General features: G+C 53.0%; 1 protein-coding gene across 1 annotated transcript; it reads left to right on the top strand.

The window, feature by feature from the left end:
• On the top strand, positions 1-21,707 carry Spatc1 (spermatogenesis and centriole associated 1). The gene is made up of 6 exons (XM_047520420.1): positions 1-205; positions 13,554-13,784; positions 13,884-14,222; positions 14,329-14,835; positions 14,966-15,105; positions 21,314-21,707. Exons 1-6 carry the CDS (start codon positions 1-3, stop codon positions 21,641-21,643), a joined length of 1,752 nt encoding a protein of 583 aa, XP_047376376.1. The 3' UTR covers positions 21,644-21,707.
• Positions 21,708-23,561: the final 1,854 nt, after the last annotated feature.

The raw sequence follows: 23,561 nt of genomic DNA, 5'->3' as shown, positions 1-23,561 counted from the left end.
ATGTCTCTACTCACCAATTATGAGGGGCTTCGGCATCAGATAGAGAGGCTGGTGCGGGAAAATGAGGAACTAAAGAAGCTTGTGCGGCTCATTCGGGAGAATCAGGAGCTCAAGTCTGCAATCAAAACTCAGGCAGGAGGTCTCAACATCAGCGGGTTCACCAGTGGGCTTGGAGAGACGGCAGCAGGCCCTTCTCAACGCCAGGGTAACTATAAGAGACCTGGGTCCAAGGACAGTGGGAAGGAAAGGGTGAGGCTGGAAGTGAGGACAGACTCAGTGTGCTGGGGTCTCAGGAAACAACGGAGGGAGGACATAGATAGTAACAAACCTGGAGACGTTGGCCCAACTAAGTGAAGGAAGGGAACACGAGTACACACGACCATAGGAATGAAAGGGCAAAACCAGGCCCCAAGTCTACTCGCCTAGTGGTAGGAGCTCCTAGCCACACGCCTCCTCTCAACTGAACTTCCAAGCAGCACTGAAACATGAATTTCCCAGCTCTGGAATCCAACCTTGCTATTCTGCTGGGTCCAGTATGCAATGAACCCTCAGCTTACCCCAACCTCACCATTAGCACCCCATTACTCTCCAGTTAGACATGGCCAGGAAGCACCTAAGACCCACATCTAGAAGCTTCAGAGAGAAAACAGGACTGAAGCCTGAGGTTGGTAATTATTAGTATGGGATGGAAATGTACAGAGGAGGGTGAGGCAGAAGAACAGGCAAAAAAGTTGCAGGTGTTCACAGAAAAGCAACTGAAGTGATGATCCCTGAGCTAGGCCTAAGTGTGGAGACTGTGGTGGGGGTGGGGCATTCAGAGGCCAGGAGGCAGCAGAGCCCAGAGTTGAGTGTAGAGACATGGAGGAGGGAGGGTTGAAAGAATGGAAAGCTGTAAGCAAAAACTACTCAGCACTGAAGACCCCAGAGGGAGAATTTCGGGGGGCAGCAAGCTCCCAGGGTGTGGCCATGGGAGTCTGTGGCTGCCAGCACGTGTTGGTAGGTTACCAAGGGTGAGAGCAGATGACAAAACACTGGTGATTGTTACATTCACTTCCCTCCCTACAATATCCTTCCTGTTCTGGAGGGAGCTGTGTTCTTTCCTGTCCAAGGTGGACTTTCCACACACACTCAGAGCCCACCCACTCTTGCAGTGACCTGCACTCTGTCATGCAGAGTGCCCACCACACCTGACCCTCTCTGTTCATCGGCAGACATGAACTCTTTCTCCTTCCTGAGAAGGACTTTGCTTTCTGTTCTCTGCCTATTTAAGCCTGTTCAGCTTGGCAACAGACTCCAATACTGCTGTTCTAGAAAGGCTGTGGGTGGCCTCGCAGGCGCCACATCCTTCTCCACCTCTGCAAGGCATTTGAGACTGATACTCCTCCTCTGAGGCCCTCCGCCTGTGTTCCCAAGCTGGGTCACTGGACCTCCGCCCTGACGCATGTTGATCCCTGTGCTTCAGCCACTGCCAGCCTACCCATTGCACAGCTCCAAACTCCACTGGAAGTAAAGGCCCCCTTGGAGGATCCTGCAACCCAAACAAATTCCCAGAACTTGACTCACTCCGAACGAGACACACTTCTGAGAAGTTGGGTCTTTGCACCAAGACACAAAAGCCCTGTGGGTCTGAGGTCACTCCCCTGCTGTCTTACTCTTCTTCCTACCCACTGGGTCCCCTGCCATCCAGCCTGGGATTTCATTTCCCTGGTGATCACACTACACAGGCCCCTCCTGTTTTAAATGTTGTATCATTATGACTGAGATAACAGACAGGGTGACAAAAACAATATGCATGCGAGAAGTAAGTACAGCACTTAAGAAACCTCAGTTTAAGACGCTAAGCTCTAATTTCTTACTTCCAGACTAACCAAATGAGCCTTAGGTTTGATTCTCAAGGGAATCCTTCAAATCTTCCAAGCTTAGGGGTCAGGAAAGGCTTTCTGGAGAAAAGCAGCCCAGACAGCTAATGAAAGCACAAAGGAGCATTCCAGAAGAAAGACCCGCTTGAACAAAGGCCTGATCCTAGGGGTTGCAGGAATGAGAACCAGATGAGTATGGTTAAAGATCAGGCTCTGGGGCTGGGGATGTAGCTCAATGAGTAGAGTGCTTGCCTTGCAAGCACAAGGCCCTGGGTTCAATCCCCAGTACCGCCAAAAAGAAAAAAAAAAAATCAGGCTCTGTGTAAATATATATGGTATGAGAACGTGTGGTACTTCAGTTTGTGGTGTGGTGGTGTGGGTGTGAGGGACTGAGGTGTACAGGTTGAGTGTGTGTGGAAGATGTGCAGGAGTACATGAGAGAATGTGGTGTGTGGGCTTTCAGACCATGTTGTGTGTGAGTGAATATATGCACAGGGGTTGTGACGAGTGTGTTCGTGAGCTACAGTATTATAGTGTGTGAATGTATGTGGTATGGGTGTTCAAGTGCATATACGCCTTATCTCAGATAGTGTGAACGTGTGTTGTTTATGTGGATATATATTCATATTTGGGAGTGTGTCATGGTAGTTTTGTGTGTATTAGGGACCAGGAAGAGCTGAACAATGCAGCTAGAAAGGTGAGCAGGGGTCAGATCACCAAGCACTGTGAATGACATACTAAGGAGCTTGGACTTTCTCCTAAAGGCAATAGGCAAAAACTTGTGGTTTCTAACTGGGAGTAATCGTGTTTGTGCTCAGAAAGATCATTCCAGTTGCTATGGGGAAATGGATTCAAGGGAAACAAGAGTGAGGCAAGGAGAAAGGTTAGACTCAGGCTGTTGCAATCACTTAGGTGGGAGATGATAGCGTGAACTTTATGATGAAGAGAAATCCATTCAAGTTATTCAGTAAGAAATCTGAAACCCTAACTGCTTGGATGTGAGGGATGATGAAGAGAACATCCAGAATTTGTTGTTTTCCCACATGAGATGACTAGAGGATGTATCATGCCACTTGCTGAGAATGCAGAACTTTCCAGCCCTAGGCCCAGCCAAGGTGGATCATTATAATTGCCTTGGGCATCTTTCTGTGGCCACTTCCTCATCCTGCCTATTCCCCAAACCCATTCCTGTGATGAAACTTTTTCATGGGGTCAGACTCTTTTTCTTGATTTGCTTTCATGAACTCAATCTTCAATTCCTTTTTCTGGGCCAACCCTTCTTTTTCCTTGTGCTCTGGTTCGGGGTTCTGATTCAACACCTTTCAAGAGGAACAGAGAAGGAAATGCAGCTTGGGAGGCATGAACAGAGATTGGACACAGGGACTTTCAAAAGCATATGTGCCAGGCCCTTTATAGTGCAGGACCAAGCCCAGAAGGAAGAGGAGTGCAGAAAGAGGGCTGGGGTCAGGGGCCAGCTTCCGCCAAGCTACCACATACTGGTCCAGCACTCCAGAAAGCACAAGAATTCTAAATTCACATACGACCTTCTGGGTTGTTACAGAAGTTTATCTGTCAGAGTAAGAAACCGTCACATAATTTCGTAGTTGGCTTGAGTGCTAACTTTCAACTACTCCAACATGTGATAGTTGGCTTCCATGTGTGTGCTTGCCCGTAGCCCTGCAAATGCTAGAGGTAAGCCTATAAAAAGTAAATGAATTTTGAAGGAAGACAATGGGCTGAATTTTAGACAAACCGATTTTAGGACATCCACATGACATCCACTTGAGAAAGTGGTAATATGTGCCTGAAGCTCAGAGAAGAGGTCAGCACTAGACAGGAAAGATTCAGGAGTTGGGCTAGGGCTGTAGCTCAGTGGTAGAACACTTGCCTACCATACATGAGGTCCTAGGTTCAATCCCTGATACTGCAAAAATAAATAAATATATATATATATATATAAATAAATGAATAAATATATATATATACACACATATCAAGAGTTGCTAACTGATGCCACGAGAGGGAGTGACACCACCTGGGAAGAGAGTGTATAGCAAGGAGAAACTGAGGGGCAACCCCTATGGGTCCCCTCTCACCTTGTGGGAGCTCTATCTCTTTTCTTCTCACTTGAATAAATCCTACTCTTTTATGCTAAAAGAGGAAGGGGAGACAGACTGACTCTGAGGGACAAGTCTTGAATAAGCACAGACACAGAAATAATGGCAAGGGAGTACTCAGAGAGGAGGAAACCCCAAAAGTTTAATGACAGGGCTGAGGTCATGGCTCAGTGGTAGAGCACTGGCATGTGTGAGGCACTGGGTTCAATTCTCAGCACCACAGAAAATAATAAATAGTAGTGTCCAGCTACAACTAAAAATATTTTTAAATAAAAAGTTTAATGCCATAGAAGTCAAGAGATAGCTTCAGAGGAGTCCGAGTGTCAACAGAGTAAAAGTAAAGGAGTCAGGAAAGAAAAGTACTACAAATGTCTACAGCTTTTAGTGAACAATGACTTGGCATTGTGACCTTGGTTAAAGTCATTTCGACCCCACTATAGGTGGGAAAAGTCAACCAGTGTGAGGTGACGAATAAGAGAGAATATGGAGAGAAGGGATGATGGAGGCACTTAAGGAAGTTTGGCTTTGGGGGACAGGGGAGCTGGTAGCTGGGTAAAGAGAAGGTAGTGGCTGGAGAGGGGCATGGAGTATAGAGCTTCAAGCTGGCAGAGATCTGAATTTGTTTACACATGGAAGGAACAAGGAAAGAATGTTTGAGAAAACACACACACACACACACACACACACAAGAAGAAAAGGGTATTTTATGGGAGATGCCCTTGACTGAGGGAAGAGCATCTCTTCCACTATCCTGGAAGAGAAGGAAGGGAAGCCAGGTGGTTGGGAACTGTGGGAATTGGCTTCAATGTTCTCTGTTAAAAAAAAAAAAAAAAAAAAAAAAAAAGTCATTCTCTAAGAGCCAGGGTAGAATGGGGAAGGTGGGGAGAGTCTGGAGCACAGTGAAGATGAGAGAACTGGGAGGGAAACTAGGAAGCCTGTCTGACGATACCGGGGACTAGATGGCATTCCTTTTATCTGTGGAATCTACAAAGGCAGCAGACACCAACCTCGTGCCTTCTATAGCATACGGGGCCTGGGGGCAGCAGGCAGATGGGGTGCTGAGGACAGTTCAACCAGAGTGTAGGCACATAACAGACGGTGCTGCCTGAGCGGGGAGCTGGAGGTCAAGAAGGTTGTAGCAGAGGGGAGAATATTAAGAGGTCAGTGTACTAGAGATCTGGAAAGGCTCAAAGGCCAGGTGGCTGGGATGATTTTCCAAGCAAGCCAGAAGGTACAACTGTGTGGTCAGAGTGGGCAATCTGTGTGGCAGGAAATCAGTAAATGTTGGTTGTTGGCCAAATTAACGTCACCAAGAAGAAACAGGTGCCAAGAGGTTCAGACCTTGGCGCACGAATTCCTTCCGCCTGGGAGGTAAAGTCAGAACAGGAGTCAGACTGTAATGCCTCTGCCCCTGAAAGCCCTAGGACTTGCTCAGAGCCCTGCACTGGGATGTCTCTGGGGGAGAGAGGTAGGTGGGGAGCAGAGGCAGGGCTGTTGAAGTAGCAGAGGAGCGAGGAAATGAGGGTTGAACTGAGTGCCCAAGACACTAGAACAGTGTAGGAACCTGGCTCCCGCCCACATTGGTCAGATCTGGCTCCTCTCGTCAGGTGGCAGGTGGTCAGAGTGGCTCAAGCCAACAGGGAAAGACAGCAGTCCGCATGAACAGAACAGGATGTCTGGGGGCCTGCCCTGCTCTCGCTGCCTGGCACACCTCCCCTCAGCTCCTCTCCCACTAACCCCACCCTCTCCTGCTCCTGCGGTTCTTCTCTCCGGGGCGCGTGTGGGGGAGTCTCCTCCAGCAGGGGGCAGTCTTAACCCTATTATTCGAGAAGTATCATCAGCCTTCCTGCTTCCCACTACCGCCCTCCCCGGACCCTGCCTCACAGCAAGCCTGCCCACCCTCTGAGGGCGTTCCTCCAGGGGCAGGCCGCCTCAGCCCCCGTGCGCTCCCCAAAGCTGCACCGCAGACGCCCCTCAGGAATCCTCCCCTCAGGAACCTGCCCCCAGGACCCTCCCTCCTCAGGACCCTCCCTCCTCAGGACCCTCCCTCCTTAGGACCCTGCCCCCAGGACCCTCCCTCCTCAGAACCCTCCTCAGGACCCTGCCCCCAGGACCCTCCCTCCTCAGGACCCTCCCTCCTCAGGACCCTCCCTCCTTAGGACCCTGCCCCCAGGACCCTCCCTCCTCAGGACCCTCCCTCCTCAGAACCCTGCCCCCAGGACCCTCCCTCCTCAGGAACCTCACTCCTCAGGACCCTGCCCCCAGGACCCTCCCTCCTCAGGACCCTCCCTCCCTCAGAACCCTGCCCCCAGGACCCTCCCTCCTCAGGACCCTTCCTCCTCAGGACCCTCCCTCCTCAGGACCCTGCCCTCAGGACCCTGCCCCCAGGACCCTCCCTCCTCAGGACCCTCCCTCCCTCAGAACCCTGCCCCCAGGACCCTCCCTCCTCAGGACCCTCCCTCCCCAGGACCCTCCCTCCCTCAGAACCCTGCCCCCAGGACCCTCCCTCCTCAGGACCCTCCCTCCTCAGGACCCTCCCTCCCTCAGAACCCTGCCCCCAGGACCCTCCCTCCTCAGGACTCTCCTCAGGACCCTGCCCCCAGGACCATCCCTCCTCAGGACCCTCCCTCCTCAGAACCCTGCCCCCAGGACCCTCCCTCCTCAGGAACCTCACTCCTCAGGACCCTGCGCCCAGGACCCTCCCTCCTCTGGACCCTCCCTCCCTCAGAACCCTGCCCCCAGGACCCTCCCTCCTCAGGACCCTCCCTCCTCAGGACCCTGCCCTCAGGACCCTGCCCCCAGGACCCTCCCTCCTCAGGACCCTCCCTCCTTAGGACCCTGCCCCCAGGACCCTCCCTCCTCAGGACCCTTCCTCCTCAGGACCCTCCCTCCTCAGGACCCTGCCCTCAGGACCCTCCCTCCTCAGGACCCTCCCTCCCTCAGAACCCTGCCCCCAGGACCCTCCCTCCTCCGGACCCTCCACCCTCCGGACCCTCCCTCCTCAGGACCCTCCCTCCTCCGGACCCTCCCTCCTCAGGACCCTCCCTCCTCAGGACCCTGCCCCCAGGACCGTCCCTCCTCAGGACCCTCCCTCCTCAGGACCCTCCCTCCTCCGGACCCTCCCTCCTCAGGACCCTGCCCCCAGGACCCTCCCTCCTCAGGACCCTCCCTCCTCAGGACCCTGCCCGCAGGACCCTGCCCCCAGGACTCTCCCTCCCTCAGGACCCTCCCTCCTCCGGACCCTCCCTCCTCAGGACCCTCCCTCCTCAGGACACTCCCTCCTCAGGACCCTCCCTCCTTCGGACCCTCCTTCCTCAGGACCCTCCCTCCTCAGGACCCTCCCTCCTCAGGGCCCTGCACCCAGGACCCTCCCTCCTCAGGACCCTCCCTCCTCAGGACCCTGCCCCCAGGACCCTCCCTCCCTCAGGACCCTCCCTCCTCAGGACCCTCCCTCCTCAGGACCCTGCCCCCAGGACCCTCCCTCCTCCGGACCCTCCCTCCTCAGGACCCTGCCCCCAGGACCCTCCCTCCTCCGGACCCTCCCTCCTCCGGACCCTCCCTCCTCAGGACCCTGCCCCCAGGACCCTGCCTCTTCAGGACCCTCCCTCCTCCGGACCCTCCCTCCTCAGGACCCTGCCTCCTCAGGACCCTCCCTCCCTCAGAACCCTGCCCCCAGGACCCTCCCTCCTCAGGACCCTTCCTCCTCAGGACCCTCCCTCCTCAGGACCCTCCCTCCTCAGGACCCTGCCCCCAGGACCCTCCCTCCTCAGGACCCTCCCTCCTCAGGACCCTGCCCCCAGGACCCTCCCTGCCCCCAGGACCCTGCCTCTTCAGGACCCTCCCTCCTCCGGACCCTCCCTCCTCCGGACCTTCCCTCCTCAGAACCCTGCCCCCAGGACCCTCCCTCCTCAGGACCCTTCCTCCTCAGGACCCTCCCTCCTCAGGACCCTCCCTCCTCAGGACCCTGCCCCCAGGACCCTCCCTCCTCCGGACCCTCCCTCCTCCGGACCCTCCCTCCTCAGGACCCTGCCCCCAGGATCCTCCCTCCCTCAGGACCCTCCCTCCTCCGGACCCTCCCTCCTCAGGACCCTGCCCCCAGGACCCTCCCTCCTCCGGACCCTCCCTCCTCAGGACCCTGCCCCGAGGACCCTCCCTCCTCAGGACCCTGCCCCCAGGACCCTCCCTCCTCAGGACCCTGCCCCCAGGACCCTGCCTCTTCAGGACCCTCCCTCCTCCGGACCCTCCCTCCTCAGGACCCTCCCTCCTCAGGACCCTCCCTCCCTCAGAACCCTGCCCCCAGGATCCTCCCTCCCTCAGGACCCTCCCTCCTCAGGACCCTCCCTCCTCAGGACCCTGCCCCCAGGACCCTCCCTCCTCAGGACCCTCCCTCCTCCGGACCCTCCCTCCTCAGGACCCTCCCTCCTCAGGACCCTGCCCCCAGGACCCTCCCTCCTCAGGACCCTCCCTCCTCAGGACCCTGCCCCCAGGACCCTCCCTCCTCAGGACCCTCCCTCCTCCGGACCCTCCCTCCTCCGGACCCTGCCCCCAGGACCCTCCCTCCTCAGGACCCTCCCTCCTCAGGACCCTCCCTCCTCAGGACCCTGCCCCCAGGACCCTCCCTCCTCAGGACCCTCCCTCCTCCGGACCCTCCCTCCTCAGGACCCCGCCCCTAGGACCCTCCCTCCCTCAGGACCCTCCCTCCTCAGGACCCTCCCTCCTCAGGACCCTGCCCCCAGGACCCTGCCTCCTCAGGGACCTGCCTCCCCAGAGGGCACCGTCTCTCCCTCAGGACCCCTAGTCCCGCCCCGACACCTGGCCCCGCCCCTAGGCCCTCCCATTAGCAAGCCCCGCCTCCACGACGTAGCCCCGCCCTTCTGGCGGCCCCTCCCAGCACAAAGTCCCTCCCCGCCCCGCCCTGCGCAAGAGCCCCCGGGGACCCTTTGGCCAGCGCTAACCCTCCTGTGCCAGGCCAGGTCTCCTGCTGCGGCCTGGCGCCAGGGGCTGCGGACCCGGCGGGAAGCGATGGGCGCGAGGTGGCGGACTAGGCTGCCCTGCGCGGGGAAGACCCGGCAGCAGTTTGGCGGCCACCAGAGCTCGAACCGCTTGAAACGCGACCCACTGCCTTAGTCTCAGGCATTTGCTTTTCTTTTTAAACTCACTTGTCTGATATGACCGATCTTTCTGGACCCACGTCATTAAAACAGATCAATGCAGCGCATCTGCCTTGGATCTGGCGCGGGGCTGCCTTTTCATGGATTCGCCCACCCCAGACCTTCCGTGCAACGCGGGTCGTTCGTGCGGTCCAGGTGTGTTCCAGGGTCGTCAGCGCTCCAGCCCGACCCGCACTCACGGTCGGAGGCGTGCGTGCGGGCCTGCTCCTCGATGGGACGGGTCAGAGGAGGGCGTGCGGGCCTGCTCCTCGACGTGGACGGGTCAGAGGAGTGCCTGCGGGCCTGCTCCTCGACGTGGACGGGTCAGAGGCGGGCCTGCGGGCCTGCTCCTCGACGTGGACGGGTCAGAGGAGTGCCTGCGGGCCTGCTCCTCGACGTGGACGGGTCAGAGGAGTGCCTGCGGGCCTGCTCCTCGACGTGGACGGGTCAGAGGAGTGCCTGCGGGCCTGCTCCTCGACGTGGACGGGTCAGAGGCGGGCCTGCGGGCCTGCTCCTCGACGTGGACGGGTCAGAGGAGTGCCTGCGGGCCTGCTCCTCGACGTGGACGGGTCAGAGGCGGGCCTGCGGGCCTGCTCCTCGACGTGGACGGGTCAGAGGAGTGCCTGCGGGCCTGCTCCTAGACGTGACCGGTCAGAGGCGGGCCTGCGGGCCTGCTCCTAGACGTGGACGGGTCAGAGTTGGGCCTGTGGGCCTGCTCCTAGATGTGGACGTACTCCGGGGTATCCACTCATCAGCTGATGGACGGTTGTGTGGATTCCTCCTTTAAGCTATTCTGAATGTTGGGACGAACATTCTGTGTCAGTTTTTGTTCAGACCCGTTTTCATTTCCTTTGCATATGTATCAAGGAGAATTACTGGGTTGGGTGGTAACTTTATGTTTAACACTCGGAGTAACTGCCAGATTGTTTGCCAAAATGGTACCATTTTACAGTCCCACCAGCAATATATCAGGACTCTGATTTCTTCAAATCTTTGCCAGCACTTGTAATCATGTGACTTTAATTTTAGCCCTCCTAGTGGGTGTGAAGTGGTATCACACTGTGGTTTTAAATTGCATTTCCTTGTAATGATGCTGAGCCTGTTCATATGTTTATTGGTCATCTGTATATCTTTGGAAAAATGCCTATTGTGATAAACTGAACTATTTGTCTTTTTATTGATGAGTTGTGGGAGTTCTTCATACATGCTGGGTACAGTTCCTTATCAAATATATGTCTTGCAAATATTTTCTCCCACTTTGTGGGAACAGTTCAATATTTTCTCTTGTTGGTATTTTTTTCTAGTTCCTTAAAGTGTACAGTTAGATTGTTGATTTTTTTGTCTTTTTTAATTTAGGGATTTATAGATACACAATTCACTATAAGTACTGCCTTTGCTATATCCCACAAAATTTTTGTTCATTTTTTGTTTTTGGTACTGGGGATTGAACCAGAGGCACTTTACCACTGAACCACATCCCCAGTCCTTTTATTTATTCATTTATTTATTTATTGACAGCATCTTGCTAAATTGCCCAGACTAGCCGGGAACTTGCAAAAATTGATGGAATTACAGACTTGCACCATGGAACCTAGCTCCATAAGTTTTAATATGTCATGTTTTCAGTTTCATTTATCTCAAAGTATTTTTTAATTTCTGTTGTGACTTATTTATCTCATTGGCTATTTAAGAGTGTGTTTAATTTCCACAAATTGGTTTTTCCAGGTTTCCTTCTGTTTTTATTTCTAATTTCATTCCATTATGGTCAGAGACAATACTTTTATTTCAATCTTTTTAAATTTATTGAGACTTCCCACACACACACACATATGGTCTGTCCTGGAGAATGTTCAGTGTGCACTGGAGAATGTATATTCTGCCATTGTTGGATGGAATGTCCCATATGTCTGTTAGGTCTAGTTTGCTTCTCAATCTTCTATCTAGTTCCATTACTGAAAGTGTAGACTCTACAAGTCTTAATGAATAATTGTCTATTTTCTTCCTCCTCCTCCTCCTCCTTCTACCAGGGGTTGAACCAGTGATGTCCTTCTTTGCTTTTTATAAAAAAATTTTTAAAATATATTTTGTCTGATATAATATAGTTACCCATCTCTCATTTGGTTAGGATTTGCATGGAATGCCTTTTTTCATTTTTTCCATTCTTTTATCTTTAAATCTGTGACTTTTAATATAAAATGAGTCTCCATATAGTTGCACCATGAGTCTTTTTTCAAAAATTCATTCTGCTAGTCTCTGCCTTTTAATTAGGGATTTTAATACATTTTTTAAATTCTCCAATAAGAGCCAGATGCGGAGGCACACATCTGTAATTGTAGTGACTCAGGAGGCTAACACAGGAGGATCACGAAAGCCAGCCTCAACAATTTAATGAGAACCTAAGCAACTCAGTGAGACCCTGTCTCTAAACAAAATATTTTTTAAAAAGGACTGGGAATGTGGCTCAGTGGTTAAGTGCCCCTGGGTTCAATCCCTGGTACCAGGGGGGCGAAAATCCTACTAAGAAAGGACTTATTTCTGCCTTTTTGTTTTTCAGCCTGGGTATTGAACCCTGCTCACACCTGCTATTGAATATCTCTGGTGTGTATTAGACCAGCTTTGTGAATTACAGAATCCATTCCCTGTGTCATTGTTCATTCTGTCCTGGATCTGGGGGCAGCTACCATCCAACACCTTCTGAGAGTCCCTGTGGTTTTTGCTTTGTGTGTTCTGATGTTATACTTTCTATGAAGTGCACCCTTGGTAGTCATAGAATTACCTTCTTTGTAGTGCTTACTGATTTTATCTGGAATTCAACTTGGACCAAAACTCAAAAGACTGGGTCATTTTCCTCTGGAGAAACCGGCCAAGATCTGTCCCATCTCCCTCACCCTTTTGGTGAACAGGCAAATGAAGACTATAGCGGTGCTATTTGTATACATATATCAAATTAATCAGCTATAATTTACATTGAGAGTGATTGAGATTTTGAATTGGCCACCTGGCCAATCACCCACAGTGGTCGTGTTTCCAGTGGTCATTTTCTCAAGTTTGTATAAAGCCTGTGAATTAAGAACAGGTTTTACGTTTTTAAATGGTTGAAAAAAATCAAAACAAGAATACTGTTTAAGGGCTGGGGAGATAGCTCAGTCGATAGAGTGCTTGCCTTGCAAGCACAAAGCCCTGGGTTCGATCCCCAGCACCGCAAAAAAAAAAAAAAAAAAAAAAAAAAAAAAAATACTGTTTAATAACACATGAAAAGTACACAAAATTCAAAACTTTGTGTCCATAAATATTGCTTATTGCTACATTTCCTTAGTCATTCACTTTCAAGTTTTTTTTTGGTTGCCTTTGCTGAACAGCAAAAGAACAACAGACTTGAGTACTTACAACAGAGACCATGTGGCTGGCAAAGTGGGAAATATTTACCAATTGACCCTTTACAGAAAATATTCTCCAACCTCTGGTTTACATAAACTTGTAGGAAAGTCTGCAAGGTGATGGCAAGCTCTTCTCTAGGGACTAACCTTGGCGTGCTTGGACTGTCAGGGAGTTCTCATGTTTTTCTCTTGTCTGTTTTCATTCTTTCCCTATATTAAGCACATACTGCTTTTGTGACAAGACAAATAAAGCAGAAGTCTTCACTGAAATTGCGTACCCTCAAAACTCTTGCCTGCACTCTGCCTCCTTACTTAGCTCTGTGCCTCCTAGGGGACTCTCCCTCAAACCGTGGTCATTTGAAGGTACTCTCCTCCAGAACTCATGGAACTCCCAGGGGGTCCAGGAGTGTAAAGAAATGAGTCTGGGCCTCTTAGGACACATGGCAGGGGCCAACCTGCCCTTGCAGGCCTACATTCCCTCTTCAGGCAGACTGTGCATGGCCCTGGGCCAGGTGAGGCTCTGCCTGTTGAAGCCTTGACCCCCTAGGGGTCCTACCCAGCGGGTTCATCTCTCTCCACAGGAGGCCCAGCCCACTTTTCCCCTTCAGAGACCAGAAGGGCCAACTTGGCCACCTGAGAGTCCTGCCACTGGGAAACCCTCCTTTCTTGGGTGAGGGGTCAGCAGCTCAGTACAATAAGAACAACTGAGGGGAGGGCTGTGAACCATCCCGTGACTTGAAGGGAGGCAGGCAGAGAAGTAAGTCTGGGAGGACTAATTGGAGAATCAGAGCTAGACACGAGACTCTAGGGACTGAGAAAAGAGGGAAGACCTGCCTGCAGGTCCTCCACAGTGGCTGCCCCTTGAATCCCCTCAAAGGCAGGGGCATCATTACTCCAGCCCACCTAAGCAGTGAGGCTCAGAGAGGTCAAGTCACCAAAGTCAGACAAACACTTTGGCCAGGCCCTAGAAAGGTAGGAGAGCCCATGACTGCCTCCGCTACTCCTGGCAGGACTCGCCTGGGGTCTCAGTGCTCTCTCTGTGTCCCCCAGGTGTCTTCCTGCCCCCGTCCCCAGCTGCAGCAGCAAACGAACAAGTCCTGGAAGAAGTGGGGGTTGTGGCCCTGGCACCCCTGGCAGACATGCTGAGCAGCCCACAACCCAGCCCTGCAGTGGGCTCCTTTGTGAGCCCCCTGATGGGCCCTCTCAACACGCTGCTGTCCAACCCGGTGCCTGTGTCACAGAGCAGCCCACTCACCAGCCTCCTGACCGGCCCCCTGAGCAGCCACCTGGCCAGCCCCATAGCAATGACCCCAGGGGGCACCCTGACCAGCCTGCCCTCAACCGGCCCCCTGAGTAGCCACCTGGCCAACCCCATCACAGTGACCCCCGGGGCCACCCTGACCAACTCCCTGGGCTTAACCTCCACCGGCTCCCTGACTCCAAGCAGCCCCTTGGCAGGCGCCCTGACAGGTCCCCTGGCTGTGTCTCAGAGCAGTCCCCTGATGGCTCCCCTGACAGGCCCAGTAGCAGTCTCTCTGAGCAGCCCCCTGCTCAACTCCACAGCGGCCCCGCTAGGTGTCTCTCAGAACCTTCTGGCCAGCCCCATGGGCGGCCTGATTGTGCCGGAGGCCCCAGGGGTGCGGCTGGCAGACACGCTCCAAGGAGGTCCTTCTGGGCCCCTTTCCTCAGCTGGTGCAGGGCCCGCCATCACCTCCAAAGGTAATGGGGTGCCAGGCAGGGGCAGGGTGTGCCCTAGGGATGCCAGACCCTGCACCCGCCCTGCCTCACTCTAACCCCCTCCTCTCATTTCTGCCTCCCCAACCAGTCACACTCGCCAGTGAACACCCCCAGCCAATCCAGGAACCAGAACCCCTCAGCGTGACATTTGTGGGTGCACCCCTCCAGACCTCCACCCCGGTGGGCATCGTGGCCATGCCTGGTCCCACGACAACCTTCTATGGCACCGCAGATGCCCGAATCCAGTCTGGTGTCCCCCAGGGACAGATGGTCCCTGCCTCTGTCCCTACCCCCCCAACGGCCTCTCCTGCTGGCACAGTCCCTGTCCCCATCCCCCAAGCTGCCACCAACTGCACCCCCTCAGGCACCATCCCCACCCCTACCCGAGCGCAGCACTCTCCCACCCGGCCCTTGCCTGCCCCCCATTCTCCCCCACGCAACCTCCAATCCCCACCACGCACCTCATCCTCCCCGGCTTCGGTGAATGACAGCCGGGGGTGTTCACGTACCACGGAATCATCTCGAAAAGGCCTCCTGGAGTTGGAGCGGAAGATGGCCCACCGCAAGACTAGCAAGTTCCCAGACAGCTCCCGAGGTCAGTGATGCCATAGGGTCTCACTGCCAGTCTGGGGCGCCTAGACCAACCCCCCTGCCACCCACCTGGGCTGTAGACCACACCCCAACACTTCACCCACTGCTCAGCCAAGTCCCTCTGTCATCCCCAGAGTCGAAGCAGCTGGCCTGGGAGAGGCTTGTGGGGGAGATCGCCTTCCAGCTGGACCGCAGGATCCTGTCCAGCATATTCCCAGAGCGTGTGCGCCTCTATGGCTTCACTGTCTCCAACATTCCAGAGAAGATCATCCAGGTGTGTGGCTGTCCGTCTCCCACACACTGCCAGAGGCATCTGAAGGGATGGGGCAGTATGCTGACCCAGGAGGGGACACTGGGGACCCTGCCCTCCAGTGAAGCTAACATGTTAGAATCCAAGGAGACCCTGGGATGGAAGAAGCCAATGCTCAATCCAAGTGGCCAGCAGCTATCCAGGGCATCTGGCAGCGAGAGCCCGTGGTCCCAGTCCCAGCAGCCTCCCCAAAGAAGAGGGTTCCAAGAACAGGCAGATGGCTCTCCCCCTCTGCCACCAAGATGGCCTCTGGATGGGCGACCCCAATCCCCAGAGGCTGAGCCAGAGGCTCGAGGAGTACTGTGACCCTCCCCAGATTGGCACAGCCCACACTTCCTCCCTGGTCCTGTGGGTGTCCTCAAGGATCACTGGGGGACCACAGGAAACTGGCCCCAGAGCCATGCAGCAGCTGTTGGCCTCGTTTCCAGGGACCTCAGGCCCAGGACGCGTCCACTTACCTCCTCCCGGGCAGCATGGAGGACGGTGCTTGACAAACACGAGCCTTTTGTGTGTAGTTTGGGAAGGATTGACTTGGTTACAAGGCTTGATTTTGGGTCCAGGTTTGAGCTGGCCTTTTCCTTAGGTTAAATTTTCCTTTGGGTAAGTAGTTAAGGTTAATGTAATCAGAATTTTCAGCTTTTGCCCTTGATGTTGATACTTTTTTGCAGGGGGGTACCAGGGATTGAACTCAGGAGCACTCAACCACCTCCCCGCCCCTATTTTGTATTTTATTTAGAGACAGGGTCTCACTGAGTTGCTTAGGGCCTCACTAAGCTGCTGAGGCTATCTCTGAACTAGTGATCCTCCTGCCTCAGCCTCCCAAGCTGCTGGGACTATAGGCAAGCACCACCACGCCCGGCCTCTTAATGTCTTAAAATTTTAAAAATCTTCCCATCAGAAAGTCCTGAAAGTATTCTGCATTTTCTATACTCTCCTCATCTGAATTCTCTCCTAAGGATTTGAAGTTGTTTTTTTCTTCCCTTAGGTCTTTGACTGCCCTGTAACTGATCATGATGGTGTGGGTTAGGGAGGGTGGTACCTCTCCCCAGCATGGACAACCCCTGGTCTAGCTCCAGAGGCAAGCCTCACACAGAGGGACCACCAGCTTGGGATGACCCCCCAGCAGTGTATAGCCATAGTGCAGAGCCTCAACGGGTAGGTGTAGAGGGACAGCCCTTAGGCCTGGGGGACAACCGCACAAAGGGACAAGGGGTACTCTGAAGAGAAGACGGAGAGGGCTGTGTGGACAGAATGACTGCAGCAGCTTAGTTTCTTTTGAGGGGCATGGACAATTCCCTGGGACCCCACAGCATTCTGTTGTAGTGGGCAACCGACCAGAGCTGCAGAAACCCAGCACTGCCAGGCCAAGGGGGTGCCCAGCACCTGCCTCTGTCCCTCTTCTAGGCCTGCACCTGTTTGGGCTCTCCACCCAAGCCATGCTGCCCCGAGAGCTGCACAGAGCTGGGTATCACTCCAGGCAGACCTCACCTTGCTTCTCCCTTGATTGTTTTAGCTCTTCCTATTCAGTGTGAATTTTTATAGTGGAAACATCAAGTTCCTGGGAAAACCTGTTTCAAATTTTGAGTAGTTTTACATTGATTTATGGATTAAACTACATTGATAGATTACACCTACCTCTCTCTCTCTCTCTCTCTCTCTCTCTCTCTCTCTCTCTCTCTCCCTCCCTCTTTCCCCTGGTACTGGGGATTGAACCCAGTGGTGCTTTGTCATATACTTATACCCCCAGCTCTTTTTATTTATTTTTATTTTTTATTTTGCTAAGTCTTGCTGACCTTATTTGAGATCAGCCCCTGGAGCAGCTGGGATCACAGAACAGCTTTGCTGCTGTTCGTGGCTTTGATTACACATCTTTACAGTACTGGTTACCCCTCAGCACCTTGCAACTTCTGTTGCTGGCATCAGTGGGACCCTCTTCGGTGGAGTTTCTAGATGACAATCCTCTGCTGGTGTCCCAAAGCAATGCTGCTATGCCACAGTGCAGATTGGCTAGGGCAATTCAAAACTTGGCAAAATACACTGTAGAAGCACAATGCTTATGTCTCTAAATGCTGGCATCTGGTGTCTAGTTGTCTTTGCAAAGTCTACATTTGATTATAAGCAAATGTCTAGTTGTCCAGGTAGAAACTGGATAGTAAACTGTGAAAAGAGGATTCCTATTGTTTGTTGTTTAAACGGAAGATGATAAAACACATGGGTCTTTGATAGGGGTAGTCTGTGTTTGTCCCCCTTCATGTTGTTTCTTACCCTTGACATGGAAGTTATTGCTTAGGCTGTAGAATTTAACAGTTGCAGCTCCAAGGCACAACTCATTAGGTAAGAGCGAATGTATATAAGGCAATACTTCCTCTGGTGCCCATGGAAGTCAAAGCCAGCACGGTGCCCACTGAGCCCCATTGACAGCCTCTAGGCATCTCACTATCACCAAGACACTAAAATCATTGAGCCCAAAAGCCTCCATCACCAATTCCAGACCCATTGGCCCATTCTGCTGTCAGTAGAGGAGACCCTCATTCCCCCTGGGAAGGAGCTCCCCGAGGCCCTCCTGCAGAGAAGTGGCTTTGCGACCTAGGCTGATACCCATGCCCTCTGCATGGGTCCACTAGGGGCTGAGTGATGTCACATTTTAGAACCAGATATTTACCCCCTTGTCTTAGTCTGGATCATTTGTTGATTCCTTTCTGTATCTACTTCCACTTTTCCTGGCCCTTTATTTAGCAGACAGTTGTAATCTCTTCAATCAAATTTATGTTGTTGTTGTTGTTGTTATTATATTATTACTATTATTTTGCAGTGCTGGGGATTGAACCCAGGGCCTTGTGCTTTCAAGGCAAGCACTCTACCAACTGAGCTATATCCCTAGCCCTATTATTATTATTATTATTATTATTATTATTATTACTTTGGGATTGAACCCTGGGGTGCTTAACCACTCAGCCACATCCCCAGCCCTTTTAAATTTTTATTTTGAGACAGGGTCTCACGGAATTGCTTAGGGCCTCTCTAAGTTTCTGAGGCTGGCTTTGAATTAGTGATCCTCCTGCCTTAACCTCCCAAGTCTCTGAGATTACAGGTGTGCACCACCACACCTAAATTTATTTTTAAACTAATAAAAACATAAAGATTGTACATATTAATGGGGAGCCATATGATGCATCCCTACATGTATACATTGTTTAATCAGGTTAAACATATTTATCTGCTCAAGTCTCTCCCTTCCTCTCTCTCTCTCTGGTACAGGGATAGAAACCCAGCCTGGTCTATGCCAAGCAAGCACTGCACCACAGACCTGTACCCCAGACCTAAAACTTTTCTTTTTTTAGTTGTAGTTATTTATTTTTATGTGGTGCTGAGAATCAAACCCAGAGCCGCAAGCGCATGTGCTAGGCAAGTGCTCTACCACTGAGCTACAGCCCTAGCCCCCTAAATTTTATTTATCATACTATAGCTTATATTGTCCAGGTTGTTGGGCCGAGTATTTAAAAGCAGCAGATCATAGAGGCAACTTTATCCCATATTTACATTGACAGCGAATGCTAGCCTCCCCATAAAGCATGAAGTGTGTTCTAGATTATTCACTGGGTCTTTTCAGGCAACTCAGTGGTCTTGGTGGCTGAACCCACACTAGCAAGCGTTTACCGTAAATGTCTAGGTAGTTAGAAAAGCTTCAGGGACACAAAACTGTGCTTGTGTGCTACACTGCCTGGACAAACACCAACACAACAGAAGACCTTCATAGTGGACAAGCTATGAGCCCCACTGCCCAGGACAGTGTGCACACACCCAGTCAGATGCCCGAGTCAAACACAGCTGTCCCTGAAGAACCAGTGCCACGCCCATGGATTCCCCAAAGTCGCCACCTCTGTGTGGAAGTCCCAACCACTCACATCCCTCTGCTTGGCAGAAGCCCAGACAGCAGACTGAAGTCTGAAAGAGCTTCAGCTTCCCGTTAGGAAGGCCACAGTAAGTGACAGAAAGCTGGGTGAACTTCAGTGTCTGCCACTTCAGCTTCAGAGCTTTCCTGCCATCTCAGAAACGATTATATTGTTTTTTCATGAACAAACTCTGATTTTCTAGGGTGCCTTTTCTGTCTGTCATTGAGATGTCACAGGTTCCTCACTCCCTCCCTTTCTTCTTAACATTCTGAGAAGCATGAAAAGTCTTCCAGATAATTATCCACAGATACCTGATGTAATGCACTAGGGTGCTGTTAAGTCCTCTGCAATTTTACTCGTGTGTCAGGGACTACACCAAACTGCTGTGACACGCAGGGCTGCAGTAAGCCAGCCTCATCTGCCACAGCGGCGTCAGCCTCAGTCCTTCGTTCTTCCTCTCAGCTCTCCAGCTCTCATGTCCTCATCTATGTGTTGTGGGACTCAGTCTGTCACCCCTTGGATGGGTTATTGTGTCAGGAGAGTCAGATACAGGCACAGCTGGGATGTGAACAAGGCTCTTGGTTCTGATGGCGCACCAAGGAGGCGGCCCTGGGGACAGCAATCCCAGTGTTCAGCTTTTATGGCATCTAGGGTAGGTGGGGCCGGCCTCTTGATGTCATCCCAGGCAGAGGTGGGTGACAGCTGGGTCTGGCTCTCCTCCTCAAGCCTCTTCAGTGTCGTGCGTTTCCCGCTGAAGTCTCCACCCTGGGGTGTGCTCTTCATGTGCTCTGTACCTCTAGGCTCATACCTGCAGGCCACTTTAGTGACTTCTACACACATGCTTGCCCTCCCCACCTGGAATTCCCTCCTTACCATCTGGGAAAAGCACTAGTATTATTTTGAAAACAGCAGAATGTTGTTTGGTCTTACTGACCATGTCTTGTCTGGACCTGGCTTCTCTGTAGCTCTGCTGGTCACACAGTCTCAGAAGGCTGCACGGACTTCCCAACCTACCATCTCCTGGAATGTTACCTTACTCCCTTGGCCTTGACTGACCCACTGTTTAAGTCCTAATTTTCTGGTGCATCTTTTAACCCTGTAGGACTCAGAGCTAACATGGCTGTCTCACTTCCTGCTGAGAGATGCTGCCCCTTAATCTTAAATCTTAAGGGGTCCTATTTTTCATGAGTCCCTCACTCTCTCAGACCTAGGGGCCAAGTCAGCCTTCAGGGGGTGGGGCTTACCGTCGTAGTTTCATCTCATTGGCTGGAACTTAGTGACATGCAGGCCACTGCAGAATGGGTGCCATGTGGCCTTGACTGGGAGTTCCTACAGGCAGAGGGACTTCTGCCCCAGTCTTTGCTCTGGCTCTTCAGTGAAGTGGGTCTACTTTGTCCAATTGTGTTTTGCTGATCATGGCTAATCCTTTGGATTCTGTTTCCTAATTTCTGCTATTTTTTAATTTCCTTCCTTGGGCTTCCTTTAGGTTTGTTTTGATATCTATCTTGCTTGTATTACATACCTAAGTCATTTCATTTTATCTTATTTTTATTTGTTTTATTTATCTCCTTTGTTTTTAAATAGGGTAATGAAGTTCCTTCTAATCAGGGAGATCTTCAAAATATTTAAAAACTAGTACAACAGAAGCACCAGGCAATTAGAGAGTTCCTGGCCAGAGGCAGAAGCTGCCTGGCTGGGGTGGGTGTGCCCAGTGGAGACCCAACAGATCTCCCAGTCCCCAGGTCCAGGTGGCAGACCCTCAGAGCTGGGGTCCAGAGTGCTTGGCTGGCATCCCACATTAAGTGTCAGGGAGAAAAGTAAGTCCCACAGAGGGTGCACGAGGAGGTCCTGAGGATGGAGTCCAGGGTATGAAGCAGGGGCCTCCAGAGGAGACTGAGGAGGATCAGGGAGGGGAGCCAGGAGGAGTCCTGGGCAAGTCCTGAAGACTTCCAGGCCAGGCAAACATGGGAGTTTGAAGAGCCTCCTCATTTTTTCCCAGTGCCCCCAGACTCTCAGCCACAGTCCCTGTCCTCAGCCCAGTCCCAACAGGAATGGGGTATTCTGAGAACTTTGCAGAGCTACTGGCCCTGCCTGGGTAGGGCTTTGGGGCTTCTCTGTCAGGCTCAGCCCCCAAACTCCCCTACCCCCAGATCCCTCCAGCCTGTCACCCAGGACCTCCTCCCTGCCCACCCCCTTGGGTGGTAGTCATACTACACAGTCTCCCTTCCCATGTTGCAGAGTGGGGCAAGGAGGGTCCCTGAAGACCACTCTCCCCACAGGCATCCCTGAACCCCAGTGACCACAAACTGGATGAGGAGCTGTGCCAGACACTCACCCAGCGCTACGTGAGCATCATGAACCGACTACAGAGTCTGGGCTACAACGGGCGGGTACATCCTGCGCTGACGGAGCAGCTGGTGAACGCCTATGGCATCCTGCGTGAGCGGCCGGAGCTGGCGGCCTCAGAGGGAGGCTCCTACACTGTGGACTTCCTGCAACGCGTGCTGGTGGAGACCGTGCACCCCAGCATGCTCACCGATGCGCTGCTGTTGCTCTCGTGTCTCAACCAGCTGGCACATGATGATGGCAAGCCAATGTTCATCTGGTGACGCTGGTGCCCGGCTGGCCAGGCTCACTCTGCCCTATACCCCTGTACACGGCCATTAAAGCTTTCCACAGATACTAGGCTAGCCGCTGATCCCATGCTGCACTCCTAGGTGGTGCTGCCTGCTGGGGGGCTCCCCACACCCCTGCACCCGGCTCCTCGAGTCCCGCCTGCCCTGGAGCCCACACCTACCCTGGGGCCCTTGGAGAGAGCGCCCAGATCAATGCTCAGCAGCCATCTGGCTAAGGGAGTTGTTTGGAAGCCCCCTAGGTTCCCTTTACTTGTTGATGGGAACAGCAGGCCCTTTGAGACTTGGAACAATCAGAGCAGGAATTCAGAAGGAGGGTGGAACTGGCCAGCAGGGAGTTCTCCCTCCATGCTGGGCAGGGACTAGGGGCGGTGAAGGAAGAACCTCGAGGGCAGGAGGGCAGTAGAGGGAGGCCAACGAGAAGAAAGCTGACTCCAACTTGGGAGGCTGAGGCAGGAAGAAGGTAAGTTCAATGGGCAACTTAGCAAGACCCTATCTCAAAATAAAAAGGGCTGAGGATGTAGTTCAGTGGTAGAGTGCCCCTGGGTTCAGTGGTTCAATCCCCAATACTGCAAAAGGGAAGAGAGCTTGCAGAGAGAAAGAGAGAGAGAGAGAGAGAGAGAGAAGGAGAGAGAGGAGTGGAAGGAAGGAAAAAGTAAGGGAGGGGAGGGGACAGGAAAGGAGTGGAGAGGGGAGGGAAGGGAAGGGAAGAAAGCAGCCTCACCCCATACAAACCTGGGTAGGGAGCAGTCAAGGAGAAAGCAGCCCCTCCACCAAGATGCCCAAGGTCTGGAAGGGAAAGACCCCCTACACAGGGTCCATGGGCCTGGGGGCGGGGGGGGTTCAGAATTAGGGAGGGTTTCAGAGGCTGAGGTTGGATAGGGAAGCAGGAGACGGGAGAAGAAATGATGGGTAGGGGATCAGATAGAGTGCTTGAGTAGCCTGTGGGAGGAGATGGGAAGGGTGTAAGTAGTGCCAGAAGCTGCGGGGTGCAGGCCAGGAAGGCTGGAAGGGGCCTAAGAGGAGGCTGTGTGGGTAAGCCCAGAGTACTAGCTGGGGAAGTTGTAGGGACAGGGCCGCGATGGAAAGGTGGGTGGAAATAAGGACCCCAAGTGTGGACGGTCCTAGAGCATTGGTGTTTGCCAATCAGAAAGACAAAAGGAAGGAATGGAGAAGTCACAGGGTCTGGGTTTAAACAGGAATCTTGCCAGCAACCAGTGAGGAGTCCAGGGACAGAAAGGGTGCCTGCTACAGCTCTCTGGCTGGGATGCCCAGGCCCCAGGAGCTATGGCCATCTGCCCTCCTGGCTCCTAGTGCTCCTGAGACTTTCAGGGTTCCAGCCAGGAAACTCAGTCTCTTGATTAGCCCGTGGAAAGGGGATAGAAGGAGTTGATCCTGAGGACAGCATTTGGGACCAGCCCGGCCAGGTGAGGCCCAAAAGTCCCTTTACCTCCCTGGCTGCCTGGGTGTACAGCAGCTCTAATCCAAACCTACAGGACAGTTTAAGAGGTACTATACTCAGTAACAGTCCAAATTAGAAGTGGGCATCCAAGGGGAGCCAAGCAGAGCCTGTGAGCTCCAGGTCACACTGTCCTATGAACGGATAAGTGCTAGAGGGCTCAGCGAATAGGGAGCTGACTTGTTCCTGGCTCGCGTGCCCAGGCGGAGTGGCCTCACAGGGCGGAACCAACCGTCTCTCTCCCCACATTGGGAGCTTCTTAGGGTAGGATCACAGGACCACCTCCACCCTTTTGGGGGACTGTGTGGGGCTCTGGACTGTTTAGGCTGCTCTGAGTCCGGGTCCGTCTCCCATTGATGCTTGGTGCTTGCAATCAGAAAGATAGGCAGAAGTGGGCGGGGCAAGGGCCGGGTGGATCCTGCGGTTTGAGTAGCG

This window comes from Sciurus carolinensis, chromosome 1, assembly GCF_902686445.1.
Source record: "Sciurus carolinensis chromosome 1, mSciCar1.2, whole genome shotgun sequence".
Taxonomy (NCBI): domain Eukaryota; kingdom Metazoa; phylum Chordata; class Mammalia; order Rodentia; family Sciuridae; genus Sciurus; species Sciurus carolinensis.
The sequence above is the reverse complement of the archived record's forward strand: the minus strand, read 5'-3'. Positions and strand labels throughout refer to the sequence as shown.